This window comes from Pyrgilauda ruficollis, unplaced genomic scaffold, assembly GCF_017590135.1.
Source record: "Pyrgilauda ruficollis isolate IOZ18807 unplaced genomic scaffold, ASM1759013v1 scaffold24, whole genome shotgun sequence".
NCBI lineage: Eukaryota > Metazoa > Chordata > Aves > Passeriformes > Passeridae > Pyrgilauda > Pyrgilauda ruficollis.
In genome coordinates, this window is record NW_024523648.1 from 18,054,399 (window position 1) to 18,074,430 (window position 20,032).

The following is a 20,032-nucleotide window of genomic DNA, read 5'->3' on the forward strand; positions in this document are numbered from 1 at the left end:
CTTAAAATTGTTACGAAAACTCTCAATAATGTGGTTTTGTGGAAGAAAATGAAAAAAAAATTGGTGTGATCTTCAACGGTTTTGTTTCTGAGTCATGAAAAATTCTGACTGTGTTAATAAGTGGTTCTTGCCACATAACACACTAATATCACTGCCGCTCTGCTTTTAAGAGTATCTGAATAATTGGGATAGTTAGAAAGTATGCAGCTGGGGCAGTCCACTTAAATTTGGTCTGGTGGCCATAACTTTGCAATTTGCTATCATGCTTGAACATTTTTGTGTGTGTGTATGATCACAGTCAAATTTATCCAGGTATCTTCCCAATAAATACAAAACAACCGAAGACTGTATGATTTTCCAAGTCATTGTAGGATTCTCCTGTTTAAGAATAGTAAAAGCTTATCTTAATTTATAAAAAAAATCTATTCAGGAATTTTAATCACTCCTTTTTTTTTTAAATTTAGCTAGAATTTCTTAAACTAATCATTAAGTTATCATGTAGTTATAAAAAGAGAATTTGTGTTCAGTTAAGTAGCACTGATATCAAGTAGCATACTTGATAGTAGTAGGTACTTGAAGATTTTAAAGCAACATAAGACCATAAACCAGCTTTATGGTTCACAAGAGTAAAAAAGCTGTCCAATTGTAAAAACTTAAAGCTGCATAAGTATTTAAGCCATACTGAATCCTTTTGGCTAACATTGTCTTTGCATAGTGTGTTTCTGAAGTGATGTACAGGTGCAATGCCTTTCTTTCAAATTGAGCATATTTGGCTAAAATTCTCTTTTTCATCCAACACTATCAACCTATGGAAGCTTCTACCTTGTTTTAAGAGGAATCTTGTGGCTACACACTTTGATGCACTTCTCTCTTTGCTGAGAGTATCTAAAAGCAGGAGGATTTTTCCAGGTTTGAAATAAAGAAAAGGCCTGCTGCCACACAATTATCTCACAGAGATAAAAGAAGTTATGGTACACTGGAAAACTGATACTGGGCAAGAGCTACCTTCCGTTGAATTCTTCAAGATATTTGAGACTTATGAGACCAGTTAGAGGAAAAAGGGAGAGCTGAGTGGAAAAAATAACATATCATATTGTTTGACAAGCATTATGAAGTTTAAGATTTGGAAAGTTAATTAACTGTATGGACCTGAATTGATTAAATACAAATAAAATCTCAATTCAAATAACCTGTCTTGGAGAAACATTTTACTACAACAAAATTCCAAGTGACTGTGCCTGTCCCCAAGGAAGATAAAATGCACAGTTACCTGGAAGAGGAAACACTATGTACAAGGAATATTATGGCATTGACTCCAGAGCCATGGTTGTCTTCGGTAGTTTTACGCCTGAAAACAAAGATATTTGTACAGGGTATGTCAGATACGTTGCATATTTTTCCAGAAAATGTTTCACATTTAAATTGTAATTAAAAAAAATTAAACTTTTAATTTCCCAGAATGCATGCCATCTAAAGTTTTAGACAATTTTTCAGAATCAGTTAATCAATTATGATGGTTTAATGTCAGTGGACAAGACATATGGAATCTGCATGTGCCAGGAAAAACAGGTACCTGATGGAATGATAAAAATTTGATTCAGTCAAGTATTTTCTTGAGGATTAAAATTTAAGAGGAAAGTGAAGTAACTTAACTAACTAAGGTAATGTTAGCAATGCATCTTTTTCCTGGCACTCAAAGAGTGATGTCAACCCTGGGTAAAGTACTCTACTAACACTGTCTTCCATGCATCAATATGAATTGGCTGCCTCATATATGTGGAAGAAAATATAAATAAAGAGCTACTGTCTGAACTGCAGTAAAGTTTTGATTATTTTCCATGGTGCAGAAAATAAAAGGTGCATCTCACCTTTTCACAAACTCGCCAATTTTACACATGAAGGATGAAGTGCGACTCTTGGGTAGGACAATTAGATATTGACTTTGTCCTAAAAGACATGCATTCCTTCACTAACATAGGAATACTGCTATGCTGCTCTACTCAGTCTAACCAGACATATTGCCATTGTTCAGTTTACTGATGTAGCAGCTTAATGGGCATAAGAATATCTGGAACCTAAGTGACTCTTTGTCACTTTCTCTGAAAGATCTTTACTCTCAAACCTCCAAAATCACATCAGGTTTCTCCTCATTGACTGTAACTTTTAGTCTTCTAGGTAAGGACAGTGATCGAGATACTGATAATGCAGAACATCTGCAATCATCATCTGAAGTAGCATTACTTCCAAATGTCCTCTCAAACACAAACTTCCAAAATAAGGATGTTTCTACAGCTCAGTAGCAGCCACTAGTCAATGACTAGAGTGATTTACATAGTGAGAGTTTCCTTCAGTGGCAGTGCTGAGCTACATTAAAACATTATTTTTAATTATATCATTCCTTTCCCAAATGACTCTCTTGGTCACTTCTCCTACCTGCAATGTCAGGACTAGCTAGTAAAGTAATTTGAAGTGGGAGGGAGGAGGGCCCACATAAATTGCTACTTTAAGTCCTGCTTGCAAATCCCTTTATATTTGGGCATATTGGAATTTCTAGTAAGCCACTTGAAAAGTTTGTATGACATACTGGAGATCAAAAGGCATGAAAGTAATACTCACAGGCATTTCACCGAGGCAGATTCAAAATCCCACAAGTTTATTTCACCATTGGCACTTCCTGTAGCTATCGATTTGCCTCCTTCTATTTGTAAAACATCAAAACACCTAATATCCACACAAGATAAAAAAGTCTACAAAGAAGATTAAAAGAAAAAAATTGAGTAGGAGTAAGAGTAGGACACTATAGACAGTGAAATATTTTAACTGGTAATTGAACAAAATGCCTAAATTGACAGTGTCTACAACAACTGCATATGGGATGCTATTTTAATGCTATTGTATTTGAGCTATATAGAAGCATCATAGGAAACAGGGAGTGAAAGTATTGGGAGACTCCCTGCTGCAGAGGACAGGGGCCTCTAATCTGACCTGCTTTTTACAGCACAGTTGCAATTTGAGCATTTGAAAACAAGTGTAAGGGCTGAAGATTAATCATAACTAGGTATCTGTGGAGATATTCTAATCAAGTTAAAGGAAGAAGTGACTGAACAGAGATATAATGACCTTTCCATAAACACCATCCACACCTGTTACAAAGTTAGTGAAATTTTACAAGACAGAACTTAAGTCTTGTGGACTATTCAAGTTAAATTGAAACATAAATTTGGCATTTTATTTTGCTGAAGTAGTAAGAGGAGAAAAAGGAATCACTCTGATATTCAGCTTGATCTTTATGTGCCACTACTACTAAAGGTCAGCCTAGCTATAGGAGGAAAGACATTTCTAGAGGTGTTTATGTGAGAACCTCAATTTACTATATTGTACAGGAATGTGAAGTTTATGTTCAGAGCAACTCCTTAATTATGGTGATAACCATGCAATGGACTTCGAGGACGATATAGCCCTTAGAAACATGATTTATTCTGTGTATTTATTTCAGTTTACTGAAAAGTCTGGAATCACAGAATCACAGAACATGTAAGGTTGTAAGGGACCACAGTGGGGAATAATTATTTGGTTGTTGTCCAGTTGCTAAAACATGAAATAACTGTGAGCACAGTAAACATTTTACTTTCTAATCTTCTGTAAATGTTGTGAAAGTTTGAAGTGTTTCTCACCTCTCTATCATTTTTCATGGAGCTGGTGTTGCATAGAAGCCGAATCTCAGGGAAAAAATCTTGTGTTTTTAAGGAGGAGGGCTTCAGTGACATATACACAACCGGATTCCTTTGTGGAAATGGCACTATCTCAGGAAGCACCCATGTGACATATAGATCTGTTTGAGCTGAGTCACCCTATTAAAATAACTGACTTAATCAAAGAGGAAGGAAAGGATTTCTCTATTCATGAAGAATTATAGCAAGTGTGTATCAAAAGCTTGTTTTCTTTGACAAATTACAAAAACTGTTACAGGTATTAACTAAACAGCAAACTGAAGTTTCATCTAGACAAATGCCAGCTCCCCTTAAATTACCTGCTGTTAAATTAGAAGCTGCACAGCTGTGGAATTCAGAGCTATTGATTTTACTCATTTTAACTACCTTAAATTATCTCCTTAGTTTTAGCTGCTTATTTCACAAACATTGTTACTCTCCATTTCATATCTACCAAAACATCCAGCGAAAGTGATGGTTGTTGCAGTAGTGTGAGAACAGAAGCTACAGCTCCGAGCTAAAGCCCTGAGTCTCGGATTCCTCCCCATCATGCCTAGAGGCATTGATGCTTTTCCAACTATAATAGATTGACTCCAGTATAGCTCCTGCTCTAACACTGATATTTCTGTCCATTTTGAGAAGTGTTACTGAAATCAGCTTCTTAGGTTCGCTACTGTTTTCATAGATGTCTTGGGTTGCAGAATGAAGTAATAATTAAGATTTTAGTAAATCTTATGCTATTGAGTTAATCAAACAAGAAATACCTTTAGGAAAGGACTAAAAATTGAGAGATCTATAGTAGAGTCCTACAAAGGATGAACTGTTTTGGGCTGCTACTCCCAATTACCTTGCTAACTACTATATTTAAAGCCTTTAGAATAGCTAATAATAAAACAACGTATATTTCTCATTATCACAGAAAAGTTTATGGAAAAAATGTAGTATGTGAAACAGTATTAATCTACTTAGCTTCATAAAGACTTGGAGGAGACTCAACTCCTCACCAATCTGTTTGTCAAGGGTTACATTTACATCATTTACACTTAATGGATTGTTAAACAATTTCAGTAATAACTGAGGAGCAAATAGTGTGGTGCAGTATTTCCAAAAAAAGTCTGAACAACATAAGAAAACCCTGTATAAAGCAGCTTTTCATTAGCAGGCTCAAAAGAATATATTATTTACTGAGATGAGAGCCTGTATATTACTTTTTTTTTTTCACATATATCATCTGTCTAAACCCATGTTTTCTACCTTGCACACAGCAGCTTTAAAGTTTCAGAAGAATTTTGTTCCAAGTTAAACATTCCAATTTGAGGAATGTAATTCCACAGAAATAGGGCTTGTCTAAGAAGTTAAGCCATAATTATTGTAAGCTGCGAATGCATCATGTTGGTTTCAGATGAAAGGAACACAGAGTAGATGCTCAAAATCAAGCCAAGCAAGTCAATCTGATTTATTACTGCCTTTTTCTTGGTATCAATTCCTAAGAGTCCACTGTCTTAATCTATTAATTTTAAACCAAAATAAAATAAAATAATATTTTCATCAAAATATTATCTTAAGAAGCTCTTTAAATAGAGTAAACACCACTTGTAGTAACAACACGAATATTTTAAAGCCATTACCTCAAAGGATCTGTAACTACTGAAACCTCAATCACAAATGAAAAAGCAAACTCAAGGAAAAAATTATGAGAATGCTGAAAACCAGTGGTGAACTAATAAATATTTTAACACTAGACAGAAGGGTAAAAAACTAAAGCCCTTGAAATAGATTACATTGGAAAAGCAGATTGTTCCTTGACAGTTTCTACAAGTTTATCTACTAATTAATAATAAAGACCTATTTTACCTCAGAAATGAGGGGCTACCAAATGAAATTAACGGGGAAAAAAGAAGCATATTTGAAAAACCTGAATGATTTTTATCTTCCCTCTCTGCTCCAAAACAATAAGTGCATGTTGACCCCCATCAGCCTTCAGATATACTATCTTCAGCACACGATGCTCATCATCACTGTGTTGCACTAAAGGCAAGGCTTTAACTTCTTGCCCGCTTTCAAACTCCCAGATTTTCACTGTTCCTACACAGGGATGACAAAAATGTAGAAAAGGGAATGAGCAATAACCTGTGCTGCAAATCCAGAATCTTAAATAAGACCAAACAGGGAAAAGAGAAAGAAAGCGAAAATCCAATTTTGGTCAAGAGTTAGGTCACTAGTCTTTCAAAAATTGTAACTGTGTGTTTCTTAGCAAAGCAGCTGTAGGGCCAAAACCACTTAACAGAAAACATCACTACCCTCTCAATTTTTCCATCTCTTATTCCATCTCTGTTTTTTGTGCAGCCCAGGATAAAAGATCTCTGCTTATCTTACTGAATAAGATTTTCAGAGAGCAATCAGAGTGTGGATATCTGGCAGAAGACTTTGGGTTCTGAATTACAGCAATGAGCACAGGGATCTGATTGCTGGATTTATCCCAGAGAGCTACTGGGGAGAAGGAGCTATGGAATTTTCTTAAGTAAAGCAATTATTTACATGTGACTTTTCTTTTGTAAGACTTGACAACACTCATCTTCTGTTATGGTCTTAAGATCCATAAAGGGTGCAGTCTCTGCTCCCAAGTAGAAACAAGAGTATTAGCCAGTATGTTGTGTGGGGAAGGCCATAATTTCTTCTTCATGTGAAGTAGATTTCATAAGCATCACATATTTTAGAAATTCAGGTGTGTATTCTTGAACATTTAAATGTAAGAAGAATTATTCTTTCAAGTTAACAGATTATAAAATTATTAAAACTTTCTGCACAATTCGATGTGCACTTGTGTACTGAAGAGGTCATGTCACATTACCTAAATCTCATGCACCCTTAATAACAGGCATGAAAAATACAGGAAACATCTGTATCTATCTATCTATCTATCTATCTATCTATCTATCTATCTATCTATCTATCCATCTATCTATCATCTCTCTATTTCTTCTAGTGTTCAATGACTTCCAACACCATAAAACTGAGCTTAGAGATTAGAAATTTAAAAACTACCATTCTTCATCTGCAGCCATTTAGTTATACATCTAGGTCCTAAGTATTATGAGGAAACAACTTTTCAGACCAAGAGTTTTGAAGAGTCTTTCGAAGAGTAATAGGCTAAAAAAGAACCAGAGCCCAAGCAGCCCAAGATGATGTTTCTGTGAACCACCTATCAAACAGAACCTAACCAAGACCCACCCTGCCCTTCTACAGACTGACAGCTGTGCAATCAAAATTAATTCTGTCACTGAGACAGTCAAGGCAAAGAGTTCTGTCAGTTAACGTAATATGCCATTTAAAAAAAAAAAAAGGTAATAAAAAGTAGTAAAGGTAAAAAAAAAAGGCAGTAATTATTTAATTATTTAATTGCTTTACCATCACATGCCCCAGTAGCAAGATAAATGCCATTTCTTTCAATGGCTGCACAGGTCACCTCAGTATTCAGCCCATGCGCATCTTCTATTTGATATATTTGAGATCCTGTTTCTAGGTCCCAGACCTAAAAAAATAATATTAGTTATTTTGAATACATCCTCTAAAACTGATCACACAATGTGTTCTACTGTAATAGGAGAAATTATGGCCAATAGCAAATTTTTTTACTGAAACACCAGTGTATTTTCCCTGAAAATCTCTCTCTGGGGAAGCCACCTAGGCAAGGGGAAGCTCTATTTTTTATGTATGTTATGATAAAGACCCTTTTAAACCAGAGCAAGTGATATTAAAGTGTTTTTACAGTTTGAAAGAAAATAAATTTTACTAGAAAGAATTGAGTTATAGTTTCTGTGCAGAATATACAGAAGAGGCTTTTCATAAACATTTGGTCCAAAAACATAGAAACAACTATCTGTGATCATTATTGAATTCTTTTAGAAATTTAAGCAACACCTTTTAATATAATATGAGTAAAAAATTTGGTCACTGTAGGTGGGATAGCTTAGATGCAACTGGATTTGTCAAGTAGCTACTGATATCATATGCACTGGAATCTGATTTTCTGTAGCACCAAGTGCTCCAAATCACCTTGTGATTGTAATAGCATTGCAGCCATTGTGGTCTAAGGAAGCCAGGGTTTACAGTGACAAATAACATCTTCAGAGAGAGTATAAACTAGAAAAACCATTACACAAGCCTTTCTCCACAGGAATGCCATGCATCACCAACTGACCCAATAAAAGATGCTACCTCTCCCTACAGATTTTGCCATCTAATGAACCAACAGCTGGTGAAAACTACAGGTTCTCAGTACCTCTTCTGATTATTGTAGAAAATGTAGATTACTGTAGTGATTTACACAGATTATTGCATTTATGTTAAAAAGAAAAGTTGGATCTTCTGAACCCAAATGGGGTGTATGGCTACCACTTCTTTGGACCCCAAAAATAGCCACAAAAACAACACTGAATAAAAATATTAGTAATTTATCAAATTTCCTGATAACTTATTTTGAATACTAAAGCTGAGACTTCTGATTTTCAGTAATAAAGGGTGACAGCTTACACTCACCTTTAGTATTGACTCAGTGCAAATGCTGAGAATCTGGTGACAAGCCCTGTTGTAGAGCAGAACATTGAGGCTCTTCTCATGTGTCTGAGGCAACTCTTTTGAATATTGTGTCACATTAGCTAGGGGATAAATATCAATGACATCTGAACCTGCACAAGATGAGAGAAGTGAGAATACATATACTTTGTGTATAATTTTCCTGGAAATGAAAAGATTTCACATAAACCATTGGGTTCATACGAGTTCTTCTGAAGAGGATATGGAATATTGTCTGGTTTTTGAGAACACATGTTCACTGATGCAGAAAACATTCTAACACTGTCCCCAAAAAGTACCAGTCAAACAATGGCCAAGTATTTACCTGTCTTACACAGTCCTCAGCCCACCTTTGATGAGATTGACATCCTGACTGCAAATTAGTAGAAGCCATAAATCCCCTACTTGCAGAGTTGGTTGGCATGAAATGGAATGAACCCAAATACATAAAACTCTAACTGGGAGATCTATCACTGAAATAAATTCTGGTTTCTACTTTCTTAGAGACAAAGCAATTCTATCTGCAGGCAATGATGATGTCTTTCCAGTATCTTCTCTATACAGCACTGCAGTTCTGAATGATGTTTTCCAAACACCTTCCAGTGCTCTCAGATCAGGGGTTGCAAAGACAGAGGCAGACAGGGACAAAAAGACAAAAGGAAGGACAAGGTCTGTACAGTGCTCTCAAGCCAGAGTGCATATGCAGTCTCCCATTGCAGCTCCAGTATCCCTGCCCTGGTATCCCTGCTGATCCACCAGCAGAGGAGCAGCAGTGAGTCCAGAGCAAAGGAGCAAATTGCCTAATCCTTGGCATAAATCCAGGTGCAGAGGCCTGGAAGCAGGCACAGAAGTAAAGCTATGGCAAAATTCAAATGAAGCATGAAGGTGAGCTGTGATTTATGAATGTTAGTGAATTACCAAGTGAAAATCTCCTCTGGGAAGCCAGGTACATAGCAATGAGAATGAATTCACTCATACACAGGCTCATCTCTTGCCGTCTTCAGGGGCAAGGAAACATTCACTTAGGCTTTTAATGGAATCATTAACAGAGTCTAGGACCAGACTTTTACAAATATTTAGGCACTTATAGAACCATTGTTTATAATGGCAAATTACTCCATTTTGTCAAGGAGTGACCTGTATAAATTCACAACATTGCTAAGCCTTGAAAATCTCACAAGCATAAACTTGAAATGAAGACAGTATCTGTATCCTTTAGCGATTAAAAAATTCACTAGAAGCCATCAGGTCACTGAAAACAAAATGTTGCACATTCATCTTCTCAGATCTGACAAGCTTTGCAAGCTTTGTGCCTTGTTCCTAATCCAAGGACAGAAGAAGTTGTCTCCAAAGACAATTACCTTATTTTCCTGGTACATGTCAGGTCTCTATAGCCTCAGAACATGTTCAAAGCTCTCTTTTCTGTGACTACATCTCTGGGGCAGAGAAACCCTGCCAATTTCAAGATTCTCTGCCTTAGATATAAAAGGCTAACATCCTTAGTGACAAATGCAAAGCTCTGGTCCCTCAGAGGTGTCAGGCTCCCTGCTACAAAGTCAAGAAACAGAACCCAGAAACCCCAGGTTGAGTTCCCACAATATTTTATTCTTAATCAGTTGGACAGTGTGTCTGTTGACACTTGAGGCTGTAGGGTTGTCTTTAGCCACTGAATTAAATAAGGAGTTTGAATATACTTGTGAGGGCTCCACAGAGATTGAATACTGCTGTTTTCATCTCCAAACAGGAGGTGGGTCCTGGAGGAATAGTTAGGAGGAGATCAATAACTTAATAGCTTTCAAGAAATTACAAGTCTATATAACAATCTGTGCAGTTTAATTTTGCTGTGGGAGGCTCACCTTGCCTTCAGAGAAGCCTTTCTCATTTCCTTTGGTTCCTGCTGTTAATTCCCATGCTGCATATTTTCATGCTGTTTTCAATATTGAAATTAGCACCATACAGAACCCACTTTAAGACAATCTTAATTGGCAATTCCCTCGTCTCCCAGCATTCTGTATAGTCTCATATACCTTACTCCTGTACTCAACTTCAGCTGTATTTAATCATGAAGAAAATTGGATTCTAAGAGAAGATACATGCTCTCCCACACCAACTGCAATAACATACCTGTGAAAAGCAGGCCATGGTCATTGTCAAATACCATGGGAAAGGCATTCATCTCTTCTGGAGTCCCATGATCTTCATAGAAGACCTGCAGCGGTGAAAGAGTCTGTATATCCCACACTCTAAAAACCTAGAGGGGGAGAGAGACGAGAAAATCTAGTGCTGTATCCTGACTGGATTTTCAATTACTTTGTTTCTATGACATAAATATTATAGCCTCCAAGGAAATCACTTTGTTAAAAATGGTACATCCCAAAATGAGCAAGAAAAATATCAAAGGTACCTTTATTCACATTTTACTAAGGATAAAATGCACAGAAAGGCTGAATTTTTTGTAGTCTTGACCTGAGAAGTCCACAGCAGAACCAGATCTCATAAAAACTGGTTCTAACCCTTAATGAAAAGAGGCCTCTGTTGTGTGCTGTACTTTTCTGTAACATACAGATAAATGCCACTGGTTTAAAAACTTGCATTTGAAATGGAGTATGAAATGATGTGCAACAGTACAAAGACAAATTTCAGGGGGTTCTGGATAAAGAAACTCCTTTGACTGATAGCAGGTGTTTGACCAAATCAGGATCAGAACACACTACAGAAGTATTATTTTTATGCATATAAAGCTCTTGTGCTTTCTATAAGGAAATGCTATTGACCACAGTCAGGGTACCATCCTGTAAATAGCATTAGATGTATTTAGATGTATTTGTTCTTACTTTCAGGTTCAATGAACCTGAAAGTAAGAAAGCACAGCATCTCCTTTGAAATCTAGAATAATTGTTTGTTAGCAGCACTTTTCATCCTGCCTGATTCAAAGCTGTGTTGAACTTACTGCTATCCCATGCAAACTATTTTTAATACTTCAAGAAATCATGATTTAATTTCTCAGATCCCATGGCCTTTAGTGTGGTGTATTTCTCTGCAAGATAATTTTACTATGCTCTCAAAAGTTATTCTGTCATCACGTCTGCCTGCAATTCTTATTCAGCTGCCATAATGGTGAGTCGTATGTAGGCACTTTTGCAAGTTATTTTTATTCATTCAATTGTGCTATTGTTATGGCTTCACTTTCAATTGGGATTTTAACACAAAGACACATGTCGGTACAACAGCAACACTCTCATCAGTACTCTGAACGTTGTGGGCCTTGACAAAAGTCACAACCTGATTTTAAAGGATGTACAGTGGATCCACCAGAATTCTGAAAAGGAAGGGAAGAAAAGGAACAGGTACATCAATCAGTGTTTAAAAATATCACCTTTGGCACCAGAGATAAATTCATACATGAGTGTTTCAGAATGTTAAGTAGAAGAAAATTTCTCCTTAATATTTTGTTATCAGGAAAACTCAAAGAGAAAGGACTCTAAAGAACTTTTTACTGAGAATAAATTTTCCCTGACACAGTACTGAGTCAAAAGAACCATGTCCATCACATTCCTCTCATTGACCTCTGATTACATTTCAGAGTTTACTTAGACATGCAATTTCTAAAGTCTATGAAGAGCAAAACAGTAATTGAGAAGCCTTGAAACAGGAAATCCATTAAATAGGAAAAAAATCATGAAGCCCTTCATCCAGCTGAACAGTAGACCAGCAAAAATTGAAAGAAGGTTCAGTTATGAGAATTGAGAAATTTAGGGCACTATCACAGGTCGATCTCCAAGCTCAATTCTAGTACGCTCACAATTAGAACATGTGAAAACAGGAGTAAGAGATGAAAATTAAGTAAAAGTAGGTATCTGTGGCGATACTACCATCAGGTGAAAATAATAAGTCACTGAACAAAGGTAAACCTTCCCATAAACATCACCCAGATCTGTTACAGTGTTAGTGACAAAACAAAAATGAAGAAAGACAATTCTAACAGCGTAACAGACTATTCAAGTTCAACTGGTCAAAAAGTGAGACATAGGTTTGACATAATATCAAAGTGATAAAAAGAGAAGATGTCTTTATAGCACAAGAGAATATAACTAAGAGCTTCCTGTGCTATTTCTTGCTGCTTTTTCAGCTGTTAAGGCCAGTAGCACATTAAGGAAAAGCAGTCACTTAAAGTGACAGCAAAAAACCTAGATACATTGCAGCATTCATAAATCTCTTCCCTGCCTTATGGCTGCCTTCTTTTCCCAGCCCGTGGGCAGGGATGGGGAGATTACATAAACCACTGTTCCACATGAGTAACTCCTACACATGGCATCACCAGCGTGGCCGCAAGACACAATGTCAGTGCTGCTCATCTGCATCAGCACACAGACTGTGTACGAATCTATGTGTGAAGAGAGGCAACAAAAGGCATGCTTATTTAGAAATTAGGAAGTGGCTAGGGGCAGTTGCCTTAGGAGTGTTAATACTAACTTTACTGTCCTACTTATTTATTGAAGAATTTCCCACAGCAGCCTGAGAAATACCAGGAATCCCTGAAATCTGAGAGCATATTCTTTATGGGAAAGTGCTTTTGGACTGTGTCTTTTGAAATGCAAAATACAGACTACATACAAGCAAACAAAACAGGGAGGAGAAGGAATGTGGAAAGAAGGTGCTTTTGGAAACAACCCACTGTTTCAACTTTATAGGGAAAGCTGAGCTGTACTTCCAGCAACATTATTTCTACAGTAGTAGCTTACATTAATGAGAAACTTTGTTTGGTTTAGTTGTTGGCAGAATTGCCTTTGACCCAGAGAGAGTCTTTTTTAACAGTTAGCAGAGGGCAAGAAGGGATACTTGCCTGTGTTCCCACATTGTGACCAGCCTTCTCCACACAGATGGTATCTAGTGCACAGGGGCATTCAAGGAATGCACACTGCATTACTTTACTCTATCTTGACTGCAACAGCCCCAGAAAACTACTTTGTTATCCTCTCCAGGACTGCAATATGGAATAGTTCCCTCTGTTCTGAGGTGCTCTTCTTGTGTCATTAATTTTTCAACCCAATGGAAAAATCACATAGTTACAGATGGAATTTCCACAGACACTGATAAAAAATCGGGAACTGAATCCCCCCAGAATTCAGTGGAACTTCTTGCCACTGAGACCCACTCTGAGCCTTCTGACATCCCCTGAAAAATTTAAATGTCTATATTTGCATTCATAAACATTTTCCTCTTGAGCACAACCTTCCTTCAAGCCCTAAAACTCAGAACATAGAAAAAAGTCTGAACAATCTTTTCCATTGGCTCTGAAGCCTTTGTTTTATGGGCACGTAAAACTAGCAACACATCTCTCCTATTTTTCTCAATACACTCAAAGACAGACAGAAGGCAAAAGATTCATCCGAACAACTAAAATGTGAAGAGCAGAAGGAAATAGAAAAAAGATGGGAAATAAGGCCAGAAAAATTGATAAATAGATTTTTTACTTGCTCTCAGTACAATAAAGTACAGGCTTGGGAACACTTATCTCTTGCCAGGTTTCTATGAAGACACTACTGCGGAAACACACTTTGACTTTGGAAGAAGCAAATCCTGTTCTCCCTTCTGTCTGTAATTAACTGAGATAGATAAGGACTAAAGAAGTTCAGGTTTTGCCCCTCCCCCTTCCCCCACCAAAACATAAACCCTTCTAATTTCTGCTAGTTAAGAATAAGTGACTTTAAAATACTGTTCTATGAGAAATATCTCAATGACCCTCTAGAGAAAACAGTAACTTTCTTTTAGTTCTTCCAAACTCTCACATTCCGCTGATACTTTTTGAAAGTTAAAGAATATTTGCTTTTTGAAGTCAACATTCCTCAGTTTTACAGAATGGTGATACTGCAAGTCTTTAAAAGGACTTATGAAAAATCACTTATGCAGGAAAATCCAAACCCCAGCCACTCTGGGCAGAAAGAAGTTGTGCAAGCCACAGTATTCACTGTAGGTAGGCATAGACAGGAAGAGTAAGGAACAACTGAGGTGGATTTTTTGTTGAAGCCTTTAGTTTATCTGCTCCTATTTGCTACCCTGTTCACTTGTTTGAGAGGGTCATTTAAGGCTCCATGGTCTAAATGAAAAAATTCACAGATTCATATAGAATGTCTGAGGCTTCAAAGACAAAAATCACCAGGCATGAATGTCAAACTGCAGTTCTGCTTACTGTGTGACTTAAGTTATCTTCAGAGAGTGCCTATATGTGTCTTGTGATCCCTGAAGGTGATCCTGCAAAGTGCTAGAACTCCCTGTCACAGTAAGAAGACGTAGGAACCAATGGATGTCAGTGGGATTACTTGTGAGGTTAAGACAAGGAGGATTTAGTTCTAATCTTATTAATGCAATGTGGTGCAGCAGCCAGTACTGTACCTACTGCCCTACTGAGATAGCAACTTGACAAAGTTCAAAATTATGAGGATTTCAAATCACTTTCTCAGATAATACCATTAATGGGGTAGTACATAAAATTACTTACTTTTTCCAAACCTGAAGGGCTGCTGGAAAGAAATAAAAACTGTTCTATGCAGTAGTGAGTCTAATTACATAGTAATGAGCCTGAAGGATATTTACTGGGTGCTGCTATTAAGAGGGTGTAAATGCTCTGCATGCCTTGTCTCTGCACTGTGTGCAGGATGTGCTGACAATAGACATACCTGATCCCTGCTGCAAAGACAAAATAACACTCAACACTTCTGAAGAACAGCTTCAGTGGACATGTAGATGGTGTGGGGATCAGAAACAGGAAACTAGAGGTATAGAACAGAGGTGGCTGCCCATGGATACCTGAATCAGAAGAGTTAAAAACCACTCAGGTTCCTCCTGTCAATCTTCAACCAATCTTAGAATGATTCTCTCATCTTAGACAAAGTTTTTGAAGTAATTTTACTTTTTCACAGAGTAACAATTGTGGTTGGAAGGGACCTTTGGAGATCACCTTGTCTTATACCGTGGTTCAAGTTATGTCACATAGAGCAGGGCCATGTCCAAATGGATTTGAAATATCTCCAAGGACAGAGATTCCACAACCTCTCTGGGAATCCTGTGTCTGTGCTTGGTCTCCCTCACAGTAAAGAAATGTTCCTTTCTTTAGCAGAAAGAATCTCCTGTTTAAGTATTCATTGTCTTTGTTCTGGTCATTGGGAGCCACTGAAAAGATCCTGGTCCCATCTTCTCTACACTCTCCCTGTCAATATTTGTCTACATGGAAGAGATTCTCCCTTGAGACTTCTGTAGGTTTTTGTAGTGGTTTTTTGTTTGGTATTTTTTTAGACTATCTAAGGCACAGTGTGATTTGAATATTAGAAAATGGGACAGGAAATTACAGAAAATTTGGTATCTTACATGAGAAGTCTGAAGAATATTCAGTGCTATTGAAGGATTATGCAATATAAGAGAAGAATAAAATTCTTAATATCTGGGAGAAACAAACAAACCAAAGAGAATAAAGACACAGCAGTAAGAGAACTTTGGTTTCACAGCTGTAAACAAAAAATGTGACTGATATAGATGTGGCCATATAATTTTTGTGAAGGATGACTGGAACAGATTTCCCAAGTGCCTCTTTTTCAAATTATCTAGATTAAACTTAATATTGTTACACAGTACATTCCAGTAATGGCTGTGATTAGCAATGGTTTGACATAAATTAAGCAGTGTGTTTCCAGACGACTTGCTCTCATTTTTCAGGAAGACAAATGACTGTACTATAAATATATCCTTATAACAATATCATGTGCTTTCAGAACTGGTTAGACAGACACTCACACTAACAGGCACTGATACAATCACCTGCTCAGTTCCAAACTGACAAAGACACTTATGACTTCCCACAGGGATATCACCCAGCCGATATTAAGCAGATTGGGAGAGAGAGGACAGGAGACTGATAATATCAAGGGTTGAATAAATTTGCAGAAGTCAGAAAATGAAAAAACTAATAACATATCTTACCTCCCTTTATCTTCTCTGAAATGCTAAAAATCTACCCCTGGGTTGTGTAAGAGTAAAGCTAACATATGTACAACAGAGTTACTTTAGGATAGGCAAATTTCAGCAAGGAAATGTTTACGTGGTTGCATCATGTAGGCTGCATTAGATTTTGAAGAAATTATGAATGGAATGAAACTCTCCCATGGCCCAGAATGAAGATATGAGAAATTCCTGCTTATTGCACTACTCTTCTGCGTACATATTTACACGTGTAAATGTGTGCATTGCTCTTTAGCTACCAAAAATGAAATTACTTTTAAAAAGAAAAAACCAAAAGAACAGTGACTTCACTTGTTTAAAACAAGCGGTTTGTGCTTACAAATGATACTGTACAGTGGGTTTAAAGACTGGGAGTATAGTCCTTATATTAGCCCTACTGATCATCAAACAAAACTTTGTTTCTATTAATTGAAGCCTGTAGGATCAAATGTTGTTCTGACTCATTCAGGTGGTCTAATTCAACCAAACCCACCACTGAGATGTTCTTGTAAAACCAGTCAGACACCTGGTGAAGTATATTTTGGCTTTCTGACTTCCACTGACAACTCAAGTAGGCAAGACATGAAGTTGTAGCCTCCACTGTTCAAGTTCTGAATCCCCACTCTGCACTGAGAGAGAGTGGCTGTCACTGCTTCACAGCCTTTCAGTACAAGATCTATTCCTCTTGGAATAGCTCTTGTCAGTCTGGAATAGCTATGCAGGTCTGGTCTCTGCCATTAGCCTTAACCTCCTTGTTTCCACAGAGTGTAAGATCATCTTTCATATAATGGTCTGCTTCCTGCCACATCTCCAGGCTTAATAGCCCCTGTGCCTATGAGTGGCTTTTTTCCCCTTGATTCTTCCTGAATGCATTCAAATCAGTTCTGTAATATGAAAAAAATGAAGAAAGAAATGTTTCTTGATGCAGGATGAAAATAAGAATGGACAAACTATAGACAGACAGGGGCAATGAAGGACTGAGACACATGAAGGAGAGGAAAGCAATAAACACAGCAGAGATTTCCTATGCAGTATTCTTCTATCTGTGCTGAAGCATCAAGTCAGTTTTCCATTATTTCTTTACCCCACCGACTGTTCTCATATTACCATACATTCTGTAAAAGTAATTCTTCTGTTTATTGGGCCCAACAGGAAAAAAAAAAAAAAAACAAAAAACCAAACCCAAGCAACTATAGCAATTTCTATTAACTCAGGAGTACTGGTATTTGTAGCAAAATGCATTAGTGGCAGATCAAGTATCTTTATACAGGACAATCTTGCCTTGTGTGCTTGAAACATCAAACTGATGTCATAATTCATTGTCTATCAAGTGTATCTTGAAGCATCTGAGGATCTGAGGATGCTGCTTAGCTGTAATTCCAAGTCCAAAGCTGGCTTTTTTTAAAGGACTTAATGTATTCTATCAGCATTTTTTGTCAATAAAAAAGATGTTGCTTCAGTGCTTGAATAAACCATATTATTTTACTTTGTAGAGAAAAGGTATAAAATAGGAGTAGGTAATAATCACTCATTCCTCTTTTTATAGCTCCTAAATGATAAATATCAATGGTATTACAATCACAAATCTAGAGATAGGCTTTGGCAGTCATCTCAGAAAAAATGTTTCCTGAAAATTGCTTTAGTGGCTTCTGCAGAATAATTTCAATCAAAGAGTTCTATACATTTGCATTCACAGTCATATACATATGCTTTTACTTTCATGCCAATAATCTAATTGATGCCTATAACATGCTGACATTTTAGCAAAGAGTCCATACGCAAACCTGAGTCTGAATTTTGGTACAATGACACAAGGAATGAGTTAATATCTTCAGACAAATTTAAAAGTAATTACTTCTTGGAAATATTTTCGACCAAAATGTAAGTCAAGACAGACACACTCTAAGTGTAATTGTGATGAATGGAGTTCATGTTGGTCTGTGGTATATAATTTAACATACAATTGTGATTGTGGGAAATCTCAACACAAGACAAAGAGAATGTTCCTATGATTAGGAGCACACAGATCACATCAATATTTCAGATCTTCCTGTAAATTCATGTAACTGATATGCTGAAGAAAATGACATGGCTGGGGACTAGAAGTAACTGTATCTATGCAAACTGTTATCTCCAAGGTATTCACAAACTGGAAGATCAGGAACAAACTTATTTCCATGAATATTATACTCCGGAGCAAGTTCAGCAACACAGAAATATGAAAATTCCTGCCTTGGCCCTCCCCTCTACCTCAAATTCCACTACCATGGAAATATTAATGCATATGACTAAAAGTCATACAGAAATTATATACAATTCAATGTCTCTGCCTAATTCTTATGTTATAAACCCAAAAAAACTAAGTTTAATTTTTGTGATAGGAAAATGAGAAGATTTTTAATAGCTGCCTGACAATGTTTTTCTAATAATTAGTCCTATCAAGAAATCCTTATAATGTTGGAGCAAACAAAATCCTTATGTGCTGGAATAGTTAAAGAAATCTTCATTTTCTTAAATAGAATAATTGTTTGAATTCAAATTCCAAAATAGTTCCTTAATTGTTCCTTAATTTTTTTGTTATTACTGGCTCAGGACAACTTGTTTTCAGTTAGATTAAATATCACAGAGGTTTCTTTAATGCTTTCCAGAAAGCTGTATTGCATATTGCCCAAAATGCCACAGAGTAAATCAAGAAGTCTGCTCCAAGAAGAAGACAGCACTGCTCAGATGTTTCTTCGGCTGACAGAAGCAGAACTGATCTAGTGAAGTGTACTAGTTTTGACTGAGGTAGAGTTAATTTTCTTCCCCGTGGCTGGTATGGGGCTGTGTTTTGGATTTGTGCTGAACACAGGTTGATAACATAGAGACGTTTTTGTTATTGCTGAGCTGGGCTTGCACAGAGCCAAGGTGTGCTGAGTGATCTGCAGTTTTGGACTCCACCTCACAAAGTTGAGGCAGTGATGCCTCCCTCCCCTTCTCCTGGGACCTATTCTCTTTTTCATGCTCTGGTATGTTCAGACTGTTAGAGTTAAGAATCTTCTAAACTAGCTCTTCCACCATAATACAAATCTCCTCTGATCTCTAATTTTTTTCCCTAGTGCCATGAAACCACGGTTTCAGATTTGTTAATTTTTACATTTTTGTATAAACCACAATATATATTTGCGTTCTGTAGTATGGAACTATAAGGCTAATAACACCAAATAAATCGCCTAGTACTCTTGTAATAGATGTGTAAGATTTGTGGTATCTTTAAACCATCCACTGCAGGTTTTGAGCCCTTAATTCAGCCAATACTTCTTTAGACTGCAATGTACTGCTGCACCACAAATCTGAGACCAAAAGCCAATGTGACCCCTTACTTTTGAACGCCATAGAATGAATTAGTTGCATACAGGCTGCAGAGACATTCTTGTGAGCACATTTTACATTGCTCAAAAGTATATTTACAATGACAAGGAACTTTTCAATATAGTTCAAGAAAAATAGCCATAAAGTTTAAAATCAGTCTGAATCTTCAAATGTAACAATTACATAACAAAGATAACAACTGCAGATCTCAATAAAAAATTACTCCCTACTTTTCACCTTATTTTGCAACTTCAGTTGACAGTGGCACAATAAAAAAGCTTTTATTTTAATATGGATAGCTGATATGGTTAAGGTTAAATTCAATTTTGGGAAGGTTTTGAAAAAGTATTTCAAAAAGGTGTTAATTTTGAAAAAGTTTAATTTTCCTAAGCTTTTCCTCTACT

The 20,032-nt window shown here is 36.8% G+C and overlaps 1 protein-coding gene across 1 annotated transcript in view; it reads right to left on the reverse strand.

Annotated features, from left to right (window-relative positions):
* Positions 1–20,032, reverse strand: part of WDR64 (WD repeat domain 64) — a 58,305-nt gene that overhangs the window by 13,384 nt on the left and 24,889 nt on the right. Inside the window, exons 11-17 of the mRNA XM_041470051.1 lie at positions 10,410–10,536; positions 8,250–8,398; positions 7,119–7,242; positions 5,626–5,795; positions 3,675–3,851; positions 2,617–2,747; positions 1,271–1,348 (exon numbers count right to left, since the gene is read on the reverse strand). Of these exons, the coding sequence (XP_041325985.1) occupies positions 1,271–1,348; positions 2,617–2,747; positions 3,675–3,851; positions 5,626–5,795; positions 7,119–7,242; positions 8,250–8,398; positions 10,410–10,536 (956 nt within the window). The remainder of the gene's footprint in view (positions 1–1,270; positions 1,349–2,616; positions 2,748–3,674; positions 3,852–5,625; positions 5,796–7,118; positions 7,243–8,249; positions 8,399–10,409; positions 10,537–20,032) is intronic.